Consider the following 21,474-nt stretch of genomic DNA (forward strand, 5'->3'; position numbering starts at 1 on the left):
CTCATTCATGGCCACGATAATGTTTCCCATGGTAAAATACTGACGCATCCACTCTTGGTATTCACTTATGCAAATGATACATATATGTAGTAACAATGCTGTCACTTTATGCGCCTTCAGTCAAATAATTTGACCTGGAGGGCAGATTTTTCATTTTGAGGTAATTTCTGGCTTGTTCAAGTGGTTTCTGCAACAGACATCTTTCAGAATCAGTGCTGGTCAGATGTCCTAGTTAGGATGCATTGCAGAAGGTTGTCCTTCCTCTCTTCAGAGAACACATGTAACTTGGAAAGAAGCCTCCTTCCACTGTCCTGACACATAACTTTTAAATGGTGAGATAGTAGTTTATTCGCAGTAGGCATTCAATTTCTGACCTCTCTGGAAAGATTGCTAGTAGGGTTGTGCACAGTGCTTACTTTGTGTAGGTGTTTGCCAATGCTTAGTACCGGCACTTACATTCAGATTCATCAAGCCGAAATCGGCTCGCAAAGGGCCAGATTCTGAGAATCTGCTTCTTTGCGAGCGCTATTTTTGCATTTGGGATTCACCATCCCAAATGCAAAAATCGTAGTTCTAAAAATCGCTAAATTGCGAATAATTGCATTTAAGGAATCTCAATTTGAGATTCCTTAAATGCAATTCATGAACCATTTTAAAATTAAGAATTCGCAATCTGGGCCCGCGCTTCACCGCAAAGTCTAATTACGTGGTAAATAGCGAAAACTTAGAAAAATGCCCGTTAGTGCATTTTTCTAAGTTGTATGTTACACACACACATGGACATGTGTGTGCGCACACATGGACATGTGTGTGCGCAACACCAGTGTACATTACCATTTCAGGGGTGCTACAGGGTGTCGTTTGGACACCCTGGCACCCTTGAAATCGCTTCCTTATAAGGAAGCTGTAGAAATCGCAATAAATGTTGCGATTTCTACATGAATCCCGTTTTGGGAGTCTTTAATAGCGATTCCTTAAAATTCGCTATTAAGGACTCGCAAAACATGACAATGATGAATCTGGGGGTAAATTCCTAACACCAGTACTTTTTTGACAGTCCACCACTCGGTGGCGGTGACTGCATATTTTCAGCAGAGCCTATTAGTTTAGCAATGTAATATGCAAAAAAATACTAATAGTGGTGCGCCACCGGCCATTGGCGCTGGCATCAATATCAGTACTTTGGGCCCTTGCCCTTTTTTATTTTTTTATTTTTATAAATGAATCACTGATTGCGCACACTGCCAATAGTCTGTAGTGTGTTGACCAATGGACTCCTAACCCTTGAAAGTTAGAGTGAGTTAATTCACATAAGACTGAAATAAGTACTGAGGAATACTGATACTTCAAGCTTTGTAAACCCAAAGATCTATCCAGTGCCAACACGATTTACAAGCAAATAAAATGAGAAGGGAAATAAAAACTTGAACTATGAAGCACTCTGTCACCTGTGATTGGTTTTCCGGTGGAATCAATGCCACCAGATCTGTAGCCGTCATTTGATTGGAGAATATCAGGAAGAATTTATCGAGGAAACCTTGGAAGGAGGTTTCCTTATCACATATGAGTCTGGAGTCTGGTGAAAAAGAGGAAACAAATTAATACCAATTACTTCCAATATACACCTTTATATGAACATATCAGAAAAGAAACCAGGTGATTTTGTACCATTTCGTAAAAAGGGGTACTTATTATTGCTCCCTATTTGTAGTTGAAACATTAAAGCAGTGGGTTTTGTCAAACTCATGGCAGTACATTGTGAAATCAGTAGAATTATGTTCAACAGTTCTATATTTGCCATATTTAAATAATTGATTTTACTTCAAGTGTAGTAGTCTCGCATTTGCAGCAAAAGATATTCGAATGAGGACTTGCTAGTTATTCTCAAAATAAGTGTGCAACTAGAGTTTTGTCGTGCTAAATTAAACTGACAACCTCTGGCTTTACTTTATAGTTTTATTGTAGAAAGCCTTAGAGATTAGAATTTACCAAAGAAGAGGATAAGTTACTCACTGACTGTTCAGTACAGGACTTCTTACACACATTTACTATTTTTTCCTCTAGTACCTTTGTAGTAGTTAGTCCCGCATATACACACCGTTTGTCCCCATATATGCAACCATATTGGTGAAAGCATATTTTCTAATCTGACTTGTGAATCTCCTTCCTCCAATCTGATTGTGGGACATTTTGTTTAGTTATGTTTAATCTGACATGGAAATTTTGTTTCTCATGTACATTATTTACTTATTTGAGATATGAAACTGGCCTTGTTCTCCTGACTCTTTTTTCATCAATGTAAAAAAGTGTATATATTTCTTAGCCTCCTTTATTGGACTTGTAGGTGGTATTGCACATATGTTGATAGACGGCACCGGTAAATACATTTCATTTATATTTTTTATATTACTTCAGGGGTCTACCCAACATCCATACCCCCAAACAAACAAATAAAAAACAAATCTCCAACCCGCATTTAAAATACCAATCCGATTAGCAAGAGGATAGGACAGTGTGCAGCTTTACTCTAAGCTGCTGGTCATCTTACAGATTGCTTCCTTCATTGATTCTTGAAATATTATCTTAAAGTATTCATCTGCTTCATTGTCTTCACTTAAGTGAATCAAACACAAAAAAATTGATGGGAGGATGCTTGCAATAAGTCTAACCACTGACAATTGTTTTGGCAGCATTCAAACCCTTCATTCTTTTGCCCACACAGCCATTAATAAATTCCCTGCTCCAATAGGAACAGTCCAGTCCAAACTGCCAGGTCAGGTCCTCCCTAAACTGGAACACAAGCACCCCAAGACTAGCTTCGCCCTGACTGGAGCTCATAAGTCAGGTGTAGCTTGGTTCCAGTAGCACAGTGAGTAGAGGACCCACGTCTGCGCACACCCCTGCCACCCCAGGCAGCACATCAACACCCCAAAAAAATGGAAGGAATCTTGCATTAAGTGGCTGAGATTAGTTCAACTATTCCATCCATCATCTTGTTTTTGTCGCAGTTCACTTCAGTAAAGACATACTTCCCACCAATCTTCGAAGATTATTGTCAGTAAAAAGACACAGGGGTTCACTGGTATTTCTTCCTGAACTATTTATTTTAAAGATACAGGTCTGTATACCCACTGGAAAACAGCTGCAGCACTTGTCAATCCAAACAGCATCCTCCTAATTTGACATAACATTCCAATGTGGATAACCCTGTCAACTGTTTTGTGTCCTTAAGGAGTACTACCTGATGGTAAGTGCTGCCCAGTTCCAGAGTGGAAAGAACTGTGGCTCCAGTCAAAGTATAAATTAGTTCATGGATGTTGAGCAATCCATATCACTTAATTCGAATCACTGACAGAATGTCGAAAATAAAAATATCCTGTGGACAGAGTATTGTGTCAAAGATATCAAAACCAAACCATATCGAAAAGGTAAGTATAGATTTACTATTCCTAACTCCGCATCTAGGTACTGTGGAGATATATATGTTGTCAGGATACATATATGTGCAGTTATTTATAATAAAGCTTTGCTTACCTATAGAACCTTACATTCATGATAGTTTTGTCCTTGATATTCTTGACTCAATATTTTGTCCCATGATATTTTAAGTTTCCAATATTCTGTCTAGACGCTATTCATTCTACGAAACTCTATACACAACCAAAGTTCCCCTGAGGCCTTAAACAAAACCACCACTGGAGATATCCAAGGAGGTTACTTATCGTTTCAACAGTTACCTTCTTGCACATTACCTGTGCCATCTCCTTCAGCATCTTTTTCCACATTGTAGGCATCTTTCTGATCCTATTTCCCACGGGAATTACATTTTTCTCAATATGATGTGATGCTTGAAACCCTTTAACTCTAAACTTTTGTTAAACCCCTTCAGAAATTCCAGAATCAGTTGGGATCCAGCCTTCCTAAATCCTCCTGAGGAAGCCATCCTAGTAATAATTCCCCTTTGAAGGTGTTTAACAATTTCCCTTTGGAGAGCCTCCCTTCGAATTTGTAAGTCCACCCATACAATACCAAAAACGTTATCAGATGGAATGTATTTCCTCCTCAGATAATACCTGTGGGGCTCAACTTCATGTGTGACCAAAGTTCTTTAAATTGATCCTGTTCAATTATTGAATTCCATCTGAATAAATCGATTATCATGCAAGAATTCTTGCCATCTACCTTGAGGAACGTTGAGGGTAACTTATTTTGTAAAGTGCGATCTACTATGCTAAGTACTATTTGGGGATTCAATTACTCATTACCAAATGCCCATCATCACAAACCATGTTCACTTTCCCTTTCATCCCCCCTGCCCTCCACAAACTCACCCATAATAACCTCTCTTTTTGCATCTGTTGCATAACTTAGCTACGGCTAGGCCTCACTTGAAGTTTCCAAGATGGCTCAAACGACTTCATCTGTGACACTGGTGGTTTGACTTCCTGTCAGCACTGTTTGACTCTTCGATGGAGGTGTGCAAAATTAGCTTAATTTGCTTTTGTATAGTCATGTAAAATTTCAGCAAAATTATGCATAATTACGTGAAATGCAAATTTGTCATTTCGCAGTATATTTTAGTGCAGAATGTGTTCCTGCGTCCATTTTTGGCACAGGGACGCACCAACTAAGGACAGCGAACAACAGCCTCACGCTTTCTTTTGTCTGCTGTAAATTTTCACCATAAATGGAGCTATTTCCAGTAAACTGTTTACAGCGAATGGCATTATTCGTGATAACGACTCATAATTACTCAAAATGGCTTAGTGTAGTCATTTCCGGAATTTCGTGTTACAAGAGTAACATACAATTTTGTGAATTATTCCTGTACAATTTAAATTTCATACAGGTCTACTCTTCTCTGTCTCCTACTTCCTCTCCAATCCCGTTTCTTACCAATGACACAAATATCACAGTAGCACAATATCATTCGTTCTTTCCCTAAACTCTGACACAAACATGGTGGTGGAGTGGTGTGGCTCACTGGTTAGAGGCGGCAGACCTGTAAGCAGAGAACGGCCTGGGACCAGGGTTCAATTCCCGACACGGCAGGGTCGTGGACCAGGGTCAAAACAGACTTGATAATTCTCACCTCGGTACCTACTCTAACGAGGGAACACACTCGGCAACTCTGGGCATTAAGCTTGCCTCATCTCTACAATGGCCCCCCACAGATGCCGGGGATGCCTGGTTTCACCTTGGAGATACCCAGAAAGGGACCATCTCACAGAGAAAACCAGGACTGGTTCCCCAGCGGTCTTCAGCGTCAGGATACTCCATGGAGTCGCAGTGTGCTTTACAAGTACACCCATCCACATTTACATGTCAGGAGTTCTTTACACCTCTCGCTTTATTACTTGTAGACTTGAGTGTTAAATCAGAGGAGCACCAACGCCCTCTCCTTTATGGTTAAGGCTGCTAGTGATCTTAAAGTAGCCTTGCATGCTTTGACAGATTACCTCTCACTCGGATAAAGCTTGTACCTATCCATTACCACATTTGTTTTTGTAAACCCATCTGCCACAGTTTGTTCTAAAGGAAGTAGATTTTTGAACTCCCTTAACCCTTTACGTCCTAAGCAGTGCTTTAAAATTTTAGCTTGAATATAGTCATGCAATGTCCCCCCTCGAATGCCTCTTAAGATACCAAAAATACTTCTTTTTCCAAGACAAAATTAACCCTCCTATGCATTAGTGATGCTGATGGAGATACTAGTGAAGCCATACTTAATCGCCGAATATACCATAATAAAAGTAGTCACCATTGTCTAAGCATCTGCACAACAAACTAAAATAATAAAAAAAGGAAAGAAGTCGTTGACTTCCGGCTAGTTATGTTTCAGTTTGTTGAATCATCCTCACGATTATTAGAATGCACTGTCTGATAACAGATGAATTCTTTATGATCCTTGCAGGAACGTGGTGTGGTCTCATCTCCTTTTTCTTGCAAAAATAGTACTTGCCTACAAAGCTTTTTTCCTTTCCTTTTATGTTACTCCTTTGTTGCTAGCAAAACAGGTTCCACTTCGTCCTGCGTGTGCGGATACTTATGCTGAGAAACGTGCTCTCAATCATGTCCATGAAAAGAGGACAAATTGTGTAGTTGTGTTGAGTAAGTCAGCGATTGCATGTCTTCTCACTTATGAGCATGCAACGGAGAAGCGTGTCGCTGGCAATCCTGATGACAACAGGGAGCACTGTGGTTAGGTCGATCAATGATCTCATGCTGCGTGTTCTGACACTGGCTCCTCCCTATGGCGGTCACGCAACACAGCTCTCTGTGCCTATCAACTCACCAGGTTGTGCGGCATGACTCTTCACTTACCACAGCGGCTAGTCGCATGTTGTATATGACTTTACGTGTGTTCACTGTAGACAATTATTTGAGATGGGTACTAGCACCTGATGTGCACCTATTACCTGGGCACTTGACTTCTTGTCCAGTCAAGGAATCTAATGGCAAATAGCAGTTTGTCTCAACAAGGGTCATTGTCAGTCTGTCTGCCTTCTATCCTCTAATTTCCAGTCCTGAAAAGGAGACTTAGGGCTACGTAAGTATTTAATCTAGGACTATTTTTCCAAGAGGCAGGTAGTACCTTACAAAAATAGGACACCTGACATTACAGACTCCCGTATGTTTATTTAGTAATTTATTGTGGCGTTTTATAAAGTGCAGCACATCGCCCCATAAAGCGACGTTTTAAAGTATGGGCATAGTGGGCCTTAGCCCAGGGCACCAGCCTTTCAGGGGGTCCACCGATAGAGAAGGCCAAATTCTTGCTCTGAAGACCCTGAATAATTCTTAAACAAATGGTTTGAAATTCCATTTTCCTTTCATTTATTTGTAATTTGGGTAATGTGTGAGAGTCTATTACATACATTTTGCGTGAAATGTGTTTGTTTCATGAAACATCCATTAAAAAAGGTTTCCTTTATATCAAAACAGACATCACATATGAGAAATGGGAGAGTGTCACAGAGATTATTTGCAGTAATATTTGTGAGCTGCTACTGTTACAATGTTGAAAACATACGTCAGTATCCATGAATATTAGATGTAAACACATTTAGAATGTTGACGAGTGTGTCTGTCTGTGCACTGTCACCTTGCCAAGGACGGTACAAAAGGGGGTGGTGATGGACGGAGCATCTGAATCAATCAAACACTCACACCCAGTCAAAAGATCTGGGTTTAATCCATCACCGTTCTTTAGCCCACTCTGCCACCCCAGTTCAGACATGGCCATATGCAAATCAGTCTGACCCTGTGCCTCATGGGAACAGTCCAGCCCGAACTGCCAAGCCATGTCTTCCCTGGACCGGAAACAAACTTCCGAGGACCGGTTTCTGGCATTCCAGCCGTCTTCAGCCCGGCTTGCTTGAATCCAGTGGCAAAGTGAGCAAGGGACTCACGTCTGAGCATACCCTACCACACTTATGGCGGCCAAAAGCGGACTGTTCCCACGAGGCACAGGGTCAGACTGATTTGCATATAGCCATGTCTGAACTGGGGTGGCAGAGTGGTGTAAAGAACGGTGATGGATTAAACCCAGATCTTTGAACTGGGTGTGAGTGTTTGATTGATTCAGATGCTCCGTCCATCACCACCCCCTTTTGTACCGTTTTTGGCCGCTATCTGTCTGTTTCATGGATTATTCCACAGCAATAAGCAATAAGGTTAATTGGCAAAGTCTGTGGAACAAGCTCATAGCATTGGAAATTGACCCGAACCTTTTGAATTTTATTTTAGAATTACACTCTGAAACATTGCTACGTGTAAAGCTATCAACTGACAATGCTTTATCACCTAAGTTTTTCACTGAAAATGGTCTTAGGCAAGGATGTATCCGCGCTCTATTAATATTCTCCCAGTACATTGCTGACCTGAACATGTTGTTAAAGTCAGACCAGGGTATTCCTCCAAAATTAGGAGGTACAAAAATAATATATCTGGCATATGAAGATGACCAAAATACAACCACAGAGACTTAGTAATTGACACTTATACTGCCACAGCACTCTTTTAATAAAAGGCAATAGACTGAGCTAAAGATGGTTGTAAATGCAGTGGTAGAGGGTTGAACAATGTATGTAACTTACTGTTGAAGTCCGACTCAAACAGAATTTTATATTTTGAGGTGTATGTACTGTATTTGATCGTTGAAAGCTAGATTTGTAAGTTTTAATTGCAGAATTGTTTTTATTCTTTAAGATATTTTTTATGTCATGTGATGATCCACATTTTTTATTGTAATTATTTGATTAATACAATACACTTTATTAATACTATATGTAGGGGTCGTAAAATAAGGATATCCTCCCTCAATTCATCATGTAATATAACAATCAAGAAAAAAGATCCACAAGGCCCACCACTCTTTGGGTGTACTCTGCGTATTGAATAATATTGGTGAATAATCTTTCCAGTATCACCCCATTCCTCTTCCTTCTCTCAGTCTATTACTATGTGGATATATATAGCAAACCAAAAAGGGCAGTGAAATCACATATACAGGTAGTGAAGCTGTACATGTTAGTTTTTTATGGCAGCCAAGGAACAGGCAGCACTCAAATACATGGAAGCCCCTACTTGGCACTTCTTACTTCTGCAACTCAGTTGACTAGTTTCCAGTAGGCATACATGCCTACCAGTGGCAGGAATGTTCCCATGATTTATCTTTATCTTTAAATGCACTCTTACAATGGCTTTTGATGAATTAGAAGAAGAAATGATACAGTTTCATCTTTCCCATCCTGGAGCTTCCAGATCTCAATTTCCCTCTACATGGTTTTTTTTGGTCGACATGCTGAGGTCTTCAGTATTTTGTTAAGATTGCTTTTCATCCTAAGTTTCTAAATGCATGGAGGGGCTTGAACAGCAAACCAACTTCCCAATGTTCAAAGAATAGAATGCAAAAGGTGAGATAAATACAACGATTTTATAATCTGGTTTGAAATGTATCAGAAAGATGTTTTACCTTTGTGATACTTAAGCAAATACTGGAAGATTGAATTTTGAAGGGCTGGGGTAAAACGGTTGGAGGTGTCATCCAGGACATTGGCTCTGTAAAGATAATGATAGAGGACATGTAAATCTTTGAAAACAAAAGTAACTTACTGTGTGTGGTCGTACTATACATTTGAATTTCTTTTAATTTTTTAATTTTCCATATTAGTAAACATGATTATAAAATCATTAGGCACAGCACAAATTATGTTTATATGCCATCAACCATACATTTCAGAACTAACCAAAACAAAAAAAAGGAAATGCGTCTATTGAAATTCCGTTAAGGATAAACAGAAATCCGGGTGAACATGTAAAAACAAATATATATGTATATATATATAGAAAACATATAAGGGAATGGAACTGAAAGTGAACACAATCAATCACAAGGTCAAAAGCAGGATGGGCTGCCGGATGCATCTGGTTTCTGTTCTGATCCCAAGGATATACTTAGGAGTTCATGTTTTAGGTTTAGATCTATAATAAATGATAAAACCCAACCAAAAGAATAACATATTTAACACTGATAAAAACTGCCCTCGGACAAAAGTAAACTGCAATTTAAAGAAACTAAAGAGAGACAGAATGTGCCATTTTTAATTTTCTACTGTACATGCCAACACAATGTAACATGTTATTCAAAAAAGCAGCAAGATAGACTTTTTCTAAGATTAGTCGACCTGCATTTTGTTCTATACGGATATCACTCAAATGTTATTTATTTTTCCATTTGTTTCTTCCTATGTATATGCTTGGATTAAGATGGTTTAGAAGCATGGTTTAGAAGCACGTGTCCTAGATTGATCAAATTGTTTTATACATTGCAGAGAATCTGAGAGTATTAAAGTGATTTTGGAAATGTTGCCTATGTTTAATTGAGTCACCGAGATGTGTAAAGGCTGGTTTAAAGGATTTTTGGCAAATACGTATTATCACATTTCCTCATAGACATAAAATAGGGAACTCTTTGATGCATCTGGCCCCTTTGCTCAGAAGTTATTATTGATTGGAAGGTCAACTGCCATACACAGGCTTTAACATTCAATTTATTTATTTTAAAAGTTTTATAGAGCGCGAACAAGACCCTTGCGGATATCAGGGCACATTACAGTAAATACTGTTCTCGTAAATCTTTGTGAATCGTGACAGTTGCATCAGGAAACTTCATTTGAACAAAGGATGCCTTATGCTGGATCCAAAACATGGACTATCCTTCAGAGAAATGCTAGGGCTTCTTTGCACCACATTTATGCAAAATAGTGTATTAATCTGCTTAATATTAATCAATGTTTCTTTCTTAAATGTTTGTAATGGAAGTCCATTTAGCAAAAAATCACTCTATTTTAAATCAGTGGTGATGTACAATAATTAAAACAAAACTATAGAGCGCGCAAGTTGGGAGCACACATGTAAATATATTTGCATATTAGAGGCACCTAGCTACATTGACTTATAACTGTAAGACTGTACTTACATTTTTTGTTGGTGATCGCAGGATATATTCAGAGGGAGTTGGGCAATATTGGACTCATTGATAGCCAATGCGAAGTTGGTGAAAATAAGCTTAAACGCTTGCAGCCATAGATCCATGTCCTTCAAACTCCAGGCACTGTTAAGGACTAGCAAAGTGTTGGTAACAAGTGAATGCTGAGTCTGGAGACTGAGCTGCGTTAGTGCAGATGTCTCATTACATGAAGATGTATTTGACGAAGGATCCACGTTCTTAAGAGAAGAAAAAGTAAAAAGTATTTCTAAGCAGCATGACAGCAATGAAATCTCATTCCTTCCAGGTGCCCAGGCTAGTTTATTGCTCAAAAGGGATGTATGTATTTACAGTTCCATGTACTCATCACTTTCTATATAGCGCTAAGACATCGCCTTGCAGAACACTTTGTTACAGATATGATTTTATCTAACATTAAATACAAACATTTATACTCCTGGAGACCAATTCACTAAAATAAATGTACACTTGCATATTTTCTCACATGTATATTACCACTCCAAAGTGTAACCCTACATTTGTTTTTGCTATTCACCATTTCTAAGTGTAGATTTATACCACTGTATAGACTTATAAGTTTCCATCTCTTCCGATCAGGGAATGGAGCCTCCTACAACAGGTTTCAGGAGTTAAACTTACTACTAAGAACATTATACAAGTGGGGGAGACCTCTGCCACCATGAAGGGGATTTTGATCTGGGAAAGTATAGGGAAAATTGTTATTCTTAAACAAGTTATTAATATATTTTATTATACAATTTAATGTAAATTAATTTAATACATTTATATTAACAAAAATCTAATAAAATAAAGTGTTGGGGCACATTAGCACTTCATATGTGTATTAAACAGTTAATTTAAATATAATAATTTAATTCATGAATGATGGTAAAGCAATAATTAAAAAAAATCTCCACCCTCATTCATATTTTTATTTTTATTTAGTGTGTTGTAAACTTTGTGAGAAGTTATCTGTTCAATAATTAAAGTTGTTTTTAATTTAATAAAAGTAAAATGGACTTTTTAAATTAAGTTCCCTAATACATTTTAAAATATAGACACACTAACACACACGCACACACAAGCAAATGTTCCCCACCACAGCAGTTTTTTATCGGAGTGCGTTGCTGTACCTGTAAGTGGCCAAGTGTAGTAAATTTAGTTACAATTATGTGTTGAATAATTAAAAAAAGATATTTTTTTAAAGTGTAATTCATTTTTTTAATTACATTTTTTATTACATTTCTAAATACACACGCACAACTACTTACTAGATGTGTTATTTTATTTTCCTCCTTCCGCTATATTCCTTGGGAGTGTATTGCTGTACCTGGTAGTGGAAATGTGTGGGGCTTGACTTACATCAGGCTGGTTTTGACACCTTCAAGACTACAGTAACTTTAGAAATGTAGATTGTGAATAACAATAGTCTTATCTTTTTGTGAGTGTGTGTTTCAATTACCACGTGTCTTCCTAAACCTCTCCTAAAATGTATCTAAACCCCTCCTATTTAGTAGGATGCATTTCCCATTTTTCAGCCACAATCCCTCCCACATTTTATTCAAACCCGAATACCTAGGAGTTCTCTGCCACCATTGAAAATACTCTGGACAGAAAACAAAGGCAATGCGAAGGACTCTGGCTGCAGATTTCTGAATAACATTGTGTAGTATGTTAGTACTGTAGTACTCCTTTCCATACTACAAAATGCAGTTTATAAATTGGTCCATTGCTGCATAGATTTCATTTGGACCGTATGATGCAGTCCTGGGACATTTCATTCTCTAAGTGGTCCCTAAGTGCCTGTTCAATGACAGGGATCTGGTAGGAAGATCATGTAAAGTAAGACATACGGTATGGTGTGGATCTGGCCAGAATATGAGATTAGTCTTTTGTTTGGCTTTCTTCAATTTCTACTGTCAATGTGACAGGGTTTGAGAAAAGTTAGAAGCTAAGTCGGATTAGATGTTGAAGTTGACAGGTAGTTGAAGAAATGAGGGAAGTACGTTAGATTACATTGGCTATGCATAGTGGACTGTTGCCATTTTATTTACTTTGTGGAATTAAACTACCAAATTCTGGGTTTATTCCTGCAAATAAAAATAAAAAAGCTTTGTCTCTGATAAGCTCCGAGTTCTCTCCCAGCGTGTAGGGAGTGTTTTGGGGAGTTGTCTGTTTGGAAGCACCAGACTTTCCCTGGTCTTACCCTAGCTGAAAATATATACAGCAGATAGGCCATCCTAAATAGGACAGACATTCTGATAAATATTGACTAATGGAACTGTGGTGGATGCTTTTGGTCCAAGGGTTCTATCTGTGAAGGCCCCTGAGGTTCCAGGAGCAGAAACATGGTATTTCGCACCACCCTGAAGAGGCTGAACTACAGGTTTGGTGGACAAGGCATTTGCCAATATTTGGGCAATGCTTTGCATTCACCAAACTCTATATGATCCATGAATCTGGTTATAAGTTTGTCTTCTGTTAGATATATATTGGTGGTTGCGTAGCATGGGCTGTTCACTATTCCTAATAGAGTCACTTTTGGCTTGTGTGTGTTTCAGACTCTAGGTCCTTAATTACAAGGGTCTTGCATCCGTGCTATTGACACCTGGGTGTTCTATAAATGATTGTATATGTTTAAGGATGCCAAATATCCTAAATATCGTTCCAAAATATTGACCACTGCCACAAGTATTGATCCTTTTACATCGCCTGTCTAAAGACGATTCCTTTTTTTGTTTTCTTTAAACTGCAAATAGAAACAAAAAGAATGACAAGCCAGTACCTAGCGAACAATCATGGTAAATTCTCCTTTCTGAAGGAATAATGCTGCAGACTTAAAACAGATGAGCAGCTACATCATCAAAGAGGAATTTCACACTGACACAGCAAAATCCTAGAATACATTGTAGTGATCAGTATTTCCGCTATGTGGAGAACAGATCACAAATAGTGGCCTATCATTTGTTTCTCAAATCTTTTGTTGTTTTACCTAATGTTTCCTTTAGAGCTTTATGTTTAAGACTTTTCTGTTAGGTCGGCTACATATTTATTATATAGTTTTTCTTTTCAGGTCCCTTGAAATAGCCATTCAAGGCCTTTATTGAAAATAGTTGATGTGTATGCTCCATTGTTAGAGCAGCAGACCCTGATGCAGAGGTCTAGCCCGGGACCAGGGTTCAATTCCCCGCCTCGGCGGGTCTTGGGCTCAAAAATTCCACGGACCTGATAATTCTCGCCTCGGTGCCTATTCCAATCATGGAACCCCACTCTGCAACTCTGGGCAATAGCTTGCTTAATCTTCACAACGGCCCCCACAACGCTAAGGATGCCTGGCCTCCACCTTGGGGGTGCCCAGGAGTGGACGCCTCACAGGAAAAGCCAGGATGGGTTCCACAGCGGTATTCGTACAAGCGCCTTGAGACCCTTGCGGGTGAGTAGTGCCCTATACAAGTATCAATTTACATTTACATTTATATGTCAGAAGGGTGCGCTCAGTGGGATTTCTTTAGGGTTACAACATGCATTTAATAGGCTTTTTTTCTTTTATCAATAGTGCTTAATTTGTGTTTGTTGACCAATGAGCGATAGAAGTGACCTACAATTATTGGACTTTATTTTGCTTAAGGTCAGGTCAAAGGTATTCGCGCTTCCTCCCCTACTTTTTATCGGGTTCAGTGCAGAATAGAAAAACATGCCTGCCTGCATGGCTTCAGATTCACATACCCCCGGTATAGTGCAGAACTATGGCACCGGGTCTCTGTTGTGAATATACTTATCCTTATTTTTGAATTGCAATAAATGTGCACAATCCATTGTATTTAGTAATCCACTTTCAGTACTGTTCCTAAACACCCTGTTATCCTCTTGGTCCCTTCCCTGCGCCTAGTCCTCACGTCCCCGTGACAGTTAGTGCATTCCAGAAGTTTTGTCTCTAAGATTGTGACATACTGCTTAATAAACCATAATCTACTCTTCTTCTAAGGAGTCTCTGAACCTATTTACTGTAGTCTCCACCGAGAGTCACTGGAGTTAGAGCTGATCTGCTATATCTATTGATCGATGAACCTTCATTGCCACGTTTCACACTGCGTCTCATTTCCATGCACAGAGGGACTTCTACGGCTTCAAATACTTCTTGCATCTAGAGGGGTCATATATTGCACCCACAAACCATCTGAATTGTGGAACAGCAGTTTTTTTTTTGGGGCGGAGTTTTATATAGCGCCAACTTGGCCCGGTATTGGGTATCAGAGTGCTTTACATAGCACCAGTTGTGTTACATGAGGACACATTAATTTTATGTTAGGCACAGGGAGATTAAGTGATTTGCACAGAATCACAGGATGTTCAGCATCATTGCCAAGACTCGAACCTGGTTCCCCAGATTCGAGGTCGACCGCCCTAGCCGTTAGGCCAACTCCTCTCCCCAATTCAATTCAATTGAGTTGTGGTCTTGGTGGCTCAGGGAACAAGCTTTGTCCATGTACTGTTTAAGCTCTCATGACAGAGAAGGAAACATTGCCTACCTTGTTTTCCATCATGAGCATTTTCATTAAGGGTCACATTTACAAAGCCTTTTTGCTGTCAGAAACGGCCCAATCATCCACTTCTACCTTGCTTTTACATATGTATAAAACACAAACTGCAATTCAGTAACATGTCACGAAATTGCAATTTGTGCTTGTGATTCAGTATTTGCAAGAGGTGTGTTTAGGTCGTCCCTTCCAAATACCGAATCTGAATAGAATGTATGAATGTTTTGCTACTGAATTACAGTTGCAAAACATTAATATTTTACCGACACCTTGAAGGAGGTGGTAATCCTTTCTCAATTGGGAAGGCCCCCCCCTGAGAACCCCTAGCCCTTGAAGAACGGAAAACAAATATTTTGTAAGAGCAGGCAGTGGTCCCATGGACCTCCACAACTTTTACTATATTATTCTGCAAGGTTACATTTTTTCTTTTTAAATGCATCCAATTTTCCTTTAAGGAAAACGAGCTGCATTTTTTTAAAAAAAAAAGTTGCTTTATTAAAAAGCAATCACAAACATGGTGACCTACTCACCTCCGTAGGCCACCATCCCTGTGATGGCTGTGATTCCTAATAGGTCGCAAATTGTGAACTAACTCATTAATATGCATGAGGTGGATCTATTTATGACCCACTCTGAATCGCTAATTAATCAATCAAATAGTGCTTGTATAGCGCGGCTAATCACCCCAGAGTGTATCCAGGTGCTGTGCTGCAGGTATCAGTCAAAAAGACAGCTCTTGAGTCCCTTCCTGAAGTGGGTCAGTGAGGGAGCGCTACGGAGGGTGCCCAGGCTTGGCAGCAAGTTAGAAGAAAGAGCATACTCTGCAGCGGCGGATATGTTGAATCTGCACGAGGGCAAGGTGTGCCGAGCAGAGATTCATGGTTGGTTGGAGGAAGTGCAGGCGGTGGTTCATATAGACCGGTCCTAGGTCTTGGAGGGCTTTGTTGAGTTTCATACACTAGGAATAAGACTTTCCTAATTGCGATTCGGAAGAATTGCAATTAGGAAATCAGTATTCCTAATGTTAGTCCATCTGGCTCTGAATGCCTAATCGCCACTTACCTCATCAGCATAGCCAGGAGGGAATATATTGAAATATGAATATGCATCTCATCTATGCTTTGCCTTCAAAATGAACTGATGCTACCAGTCACCACACTGTAGTCTAGGATGCTGCAGCAGGATTAAAGTCTTAATTTTTGAAGCTTCTATTTACATTTAATCTGTTTTTATGTTTCAAAATAATATAATTTTTTCCAGGGATTGAGTTATCATTCTTTCTACATATAGTGGCAGTTTAAAAAAGGCTAGGAATGCTGTTGTCAGTTTACTAATGTAAAAGTATTGCTTTAAACATAGATTTATTTTTGATCTACATGCTTCCTGCATCTCTCACAGAGCAGAAATATTTCAATGTCTGTGAATTTCAATGAATACATTTGGCTATTGGCAAGCAATTACTCTGAATGGTTGGCACATGTTTGCGATCAGATAATATAGATAACATTTAGCCCTTATGCATCACGATAAGGACGTCGACTTTAATCAAAAGCCTTCAGGAAGTCAGATGCCTTTGCCAGAGGCCATTATAGGTTGTGTGATAATAACTCTAAGGGAGTTGTATTTTCCCCAATGGCTGGTTTGTGGAAATGGCAAGATTTTTCAAAGCATGGAAAGGTGGAAGTTCTCTCCCTGTACTGCTTCATCTATTTGAAGGGAGATGGTTAGAGCTGTATTGAAAGTAACCACATATTCCTCATATACATGCATATGGAATTTAAACTATACACTCTATCTGCATTTTTCACAGAAAATTATTCTACAGACACTACAGGATGAGTCGGTGCTGCTGCGTGGTATTCATATTTAGAAAGTGAGATCTTCCATTATGTTAGAGAGTATGCTTACTGACCTCTCATGTGTCTGAATCCTGAGTGGTGATTTCTGGACTAAACTGTGTTGTATCAACAGCTCACTTGATTGGTTAACTTTCTGGAGCTAACTCTTGAGACCAGTGGAGCCAGCAGCGGTTTTCCCCCGAACTAGGAGGAGCGCTGCCCCCGCCGCCACCTGTGACAAAAAAATAAAATGGCAATAAAAAGATTTCATTGCAATTTTATTTTGTGCCCGTTATGCACGCCACAGTCTCCCCGAGTGAAAGGACATGTTGGATTAGAATCTGATTGGCAGCATGCAGGACAGGAGCAGTGGCTGGCTTGATGCTCCAAACTGCACATGCCAGTTTAACTGGCTGTCTTACACCGGCCAAAGTGACATGCGCACTTTAACGCTCTCCATCCAGATGTCTTAGACAGCTGGGTGGAGACCAAGCATAGGCCTCCAGGGCCTACAGGAGAATCCAGCCTATCTGCTCCATCAAATTTAGAACCTTTGAACTGATTAGCTCATGGAAAATGCAACCTTATTTGAATGTTTGCTTGTCTCATTGATGCAAATAGATTATTAGCCCATTTTTAAGACTTTAAGTGGTTCCTACCTGTACATTTGTCAGTGGGTCCTGCATCTCAGGATTTGATCACAGCAATTACAGATTTTGAGCTAAATGTCTCAAGTTGACAAACCCTAAGTTGCAATACTTGTTCATTGTTTGGTGGTACTGTTAAAGTGCAATCCTTTTACACAGTTTTTTTTTTACGTCTGGCACATCCACTGGTTATATCAGGACTTTTCTTTAACTTTTAAATAATATGGCACTCTTTATTGCTTGAACTTTTGAAGAGTCTGAATAAAATGTGTTCTGATTGGTGCTTATTGAGAGTACTCGGGTTATGCTTCATGTTAGATTGATGGAGTAGGACAGAAAGAGTGCTAACTAGAGCTGCAATGGCACTTCTCAGGTTATTGTTTTTATACCAGTAAACTCTAATACCAGCATTTGTTGTCACCGTTTGAGTGGTCACTTACTGCTAGCTTTATGCCCACAGCACTAATGTTCTCTTCTAGTTCTGTGGCTCATCTAATTTCTGTTCTGTAGACTTATGAGTTCACTCTTCCTATTATGTAAATTCTTTAGGTTTAAGTTAGGTGCCACTATCAATTCGAAATATCATCCATGAGGGAAAATGCCATTAACATATTTTAGGGGCTGCAGATCACTGCTGTTTTGAGTTACTCGGGCATCAGGAGACCATGGACTTGAATGTGTTGTACACGGTGTCTTAGATCTTTGTGCGTGTCATGCACTTTTGGCACATGGTGCTTGTTCTGGCTTCTCTGCTTTTTAAAAAAAAAGTTCAATCAGTTCAATTAAATTGCCAGTATGGTGAACAAGTGGGCGTATTGAGTGTTTGGGCGTGTTTTTGTCTTCCCTACGTGGCTTATATGTTCTTGAGTGTTCTGGATCTATAGTGATGCGATTGGGTGTTAGGATCTCGTCAGAGTAACTGCCGCAGTTGTGAATAGTGAGCAAGTGTTGTTTTTAACAAGCCAACTAGGGGTATAACTTGGGGGTGGAATCAGGAATGGGGTGCAGGGCTGTGGCATAGAGTCTGGGCCTCACCAGGGGTCGCTCCCTCATCGTATGGTATGTGGGCTGTTTGCGGGGGAGCAGGGATGGGTTCCCCTTAAGCATTTGTGCATGGGGAGTGGGGGATTGTGGGGAGTTGCAGCGTCTGGGTGGCTGTCGGGGATTCCATGGGTGTCTTTTGTGTCTGCTTGAACTCATGCAGGAGAGCTGCCCATTCCATGGAGATGGAGTTAGGGCGTTTTCCCAGTGTCTCCTCTAGTCTGATCGCTTCTTTTTCTGCCACGCCCCATTTTATCACCACTACCCTCCGTGCTTCTATCGGGGAACCCTTAGGAGAGCGCCAGTGCATTGTGATGCTTCGTTTTGCTAAGAGCAGGGCTAGCACTGCGAATCGTGTTTCTATCTTTGTCTTTTTCTGGTGTTTAAATATTCCCAGTGTGCATGCCTCCCATGTTTTGAGGCTTGTCAGGCCAGTGATTGTCTGTATTGTAATGTATATTTTTGACCAGTAGAGCTGCAGTTCGGGGCATGTCCAGAGGATATGCACCAGTGTAGCGCGGGGCTGCTGACAGCGGGGACATTCAAATTGTGCTGTAGGATAAAAATGCTGAGGCCGCGCAGTGGTGAGATATGCCCGGTGTAGTATGTTAAATTGAATATTTTTGAAGCCCTGGTTGCGCAATACTTTCTTACGGTGCTCTAGGGCTGTGAGCCATTCTTTGTCATGAAGTGCCCGGCCGAATTCCTCTTCCCATTTTCCTCATAGCTGCATTAGCTGTGTGGCCGTGAGTGTTATGATGGATTTGTATATACATCTGATGAGGTGGCACCCTGTGCCCATGTTTAATATCCCATGCAGAGTGGGGTGTATCTTTCGTTGTCCGTCTGTCAGGTTCCATGTTTTCCTACAGTCGGAATTGAGCTACCTATGCAGGAGGAACTGCCTGGGGAGCCCGCTCCCTTCCGTCAGACTCTCAAAGGAGGCCAGTTGACCCTCCGTGAACAGTAATTCTACTTCTGTGAGTGCATATTCTGTCCAGACCTCAACGTCCCGGGAGGTGTAATGCCATGCCCCTTGGGGAGACCTGCGAGTGGTGGTAGTGGAGAATACAGCGGTGTGGCGTGGCAAAGACGGCCGAGTCTAAGCATGCAGGACCGCGCTACTTTAACCAAGATGGGATGGGCCGGATTCGGTTTAGTGCCAGCAAGAAGAGGTCTATGTATTGTAGGGATTGTCAGGGGTCCCGATTGCATGTCCATCTCTTCAATTTGACCCCCGCTGTCCAGCGTGAAAGCCATTGGAGTTGCGCTGCGAGGAAGTAGGCTTCAAACAATGGGGGGCCTAACCCGTCCTGGTCACGTGCGAGTTTTAGTGTCACCAGGGCTACCTTGCGGCGCCCTTTTCCCCAAATCAGTGATACCGGTGAGGAGTTTAATTCCTGGAAAAAGGCGTGTGAGGGAATCATTGGGACGTTCGCGAAGTAATAGAGGAGGCAAGGTACCACCATGATCTTTGATAGGGCTACTTTGCCTATGGAGGCTAGGGGCAGTGTGCGTCAGAAGTTAATCTGGGCTTTAATGCCTCTTAGGGCTCTGTAGTGGTTAGTCTTGAGGAGATCACTCAGGGTGTGGTACAGGCTGATATCCAGGTATCTTGGGGCATCCCCCTTCCATGCCAGCCTGACCACCCCTGCCCTTACTTCCTGATGAGGAGCATCGAGGCGGAGGGGGAGATAGTTGACTTTTCCCAGTTTACTTTCAGTCAAGCTGCCCTTCCAAACTCATCCAGCATGGCCCAGAGCGGAGAGAGGTCCATTGTAATGTTCCTGATATAGATAGGGAGGTTGTCCGCGTACAGTCATACACTGTGAGTACGGCCCTACAGTGGTATCCCACAGTTATCGCCTCCCTCCCTAAGTATGATTGCCAGTGGTTCCATTGCGAGGGGGGACAATAGACATCCCTGACGCGTCCCGCGAGTCACTTGGAGAGGGGGCGATATGTGCCAGCCTATGCGAACCAGAGTCACAAGGTCAGTGTACAGCAGTTTGAGATGTGCCACAAGGTTGGGGACGTTTCCCACCCGCCGCAAGACTGCAAATAGGTACTGCCATGTGGCAAAGGCCTTCTCGAGGTCCAGCACGAGGCACGCGGCATGTGGAAAGTGGCCCGCAAACCCGTCCTGGACATGGAGGAGCTTACAGATATTCTGGGAAGAGCAGGGTGATTGGTCTGTATGATGATCTGAATAAGGGGTCATTGTTTGGTTTGGGGAATGTCACCAGTATGGACTGGCGCATGGTTTTGGGGAGTGTTCCCGTTTCTAATGCTGCCTTGTTGACTAGGTCTAGCCTCTGGGACAGTTGGGAGGAAAAAGTACTATAGTATTCCACTGGGAAGCCTGGGGCTTTATTCTTGGCTAGGTGGCTGATTACACTTTTAATTTCTGCTGGTGTGATCTGTTCGTCTAGGGTTGACCTGTCAGCCACAGCTAGCAGTGTCATGGTGACCGAGTGCATGATTTTATCTATGTACTCCCCTCTGTCTGGTTGTGGGTCTCTGTATAGCTTTGCGTAATACTCATGGAAGGATTGTGTGATCTCTGACTGTGTATAGGTGACTGAGCCTACTGCGTTAATGATGCTGATAATGGGTTGCGTGTCTGTGTTTTGCTGATTAGCCAGGTTAGTGTGGTCCCGGCATGATTCCCTTCTCTGTGGGTTCTAGCAGCATAGGTGCGGTAAATTGTATCTGCGAAGGTCTGCGCAGGCTTCTGCGTAGTTGGTTTTGACGTCTGCTAATTGCTAATCTCATTTGAAGTTTCTGAGTTCCCCTTTCGTGACATTTGTCTCCTGCAGGAGTGTAATTTGCGCTTGATGTACGCATGGAGAGTGTATTGCTTACTGGCTGTGTGGATGCCCCGGGCGTTTAGAGTG

General features: G+C 41.0%; 1 protein-coding gene across 1 annotated transcript in view; it reads right to left on the reverse strand.

Annotated features, from left to right (window-relative positions):
- Window positions 1-21,474, reverse strand: part of LOC147684691 (uncharacterized) — a 378,108-nt gene that overhangs the window by 191,239 nt on the left and 165,395 nt on the right. Inside the window, exons 68-70 of the mRNA XM_086939726.1 lie at window positions 10,484-10,731; window positions 8,978-9,063; window positions 1,449-1,576 (exon numbers count right to left, since the gene is read on the reverse strand). Of these exons, the coding sequence (XP_086795852.1) occupies window positions 1,449-1,576; window positions 8,978-9,063; window positions 10,484-10,731 (462 nt within the window). The remainder of the gene's footprint in view (window positions 1-1,448; window positions 1,577-8,977; window positions 9,064-10,483; window positions 10,732-21,474) is intronic.

Source organism: Lissotriton vulgaris, chromosome 10 (assembly GCF_964263255.1).
Source record: "Lissotriton vulgaris chromosome 10, aLisVul1.2, whole genome shotgun sequence".
Taxonomy (NCBI): Eukaryota; Metazoa; Chordata; class Amphibia; order Caudata; family Salamandridae; genus Lissotriton; species Lissotriton vulgaris.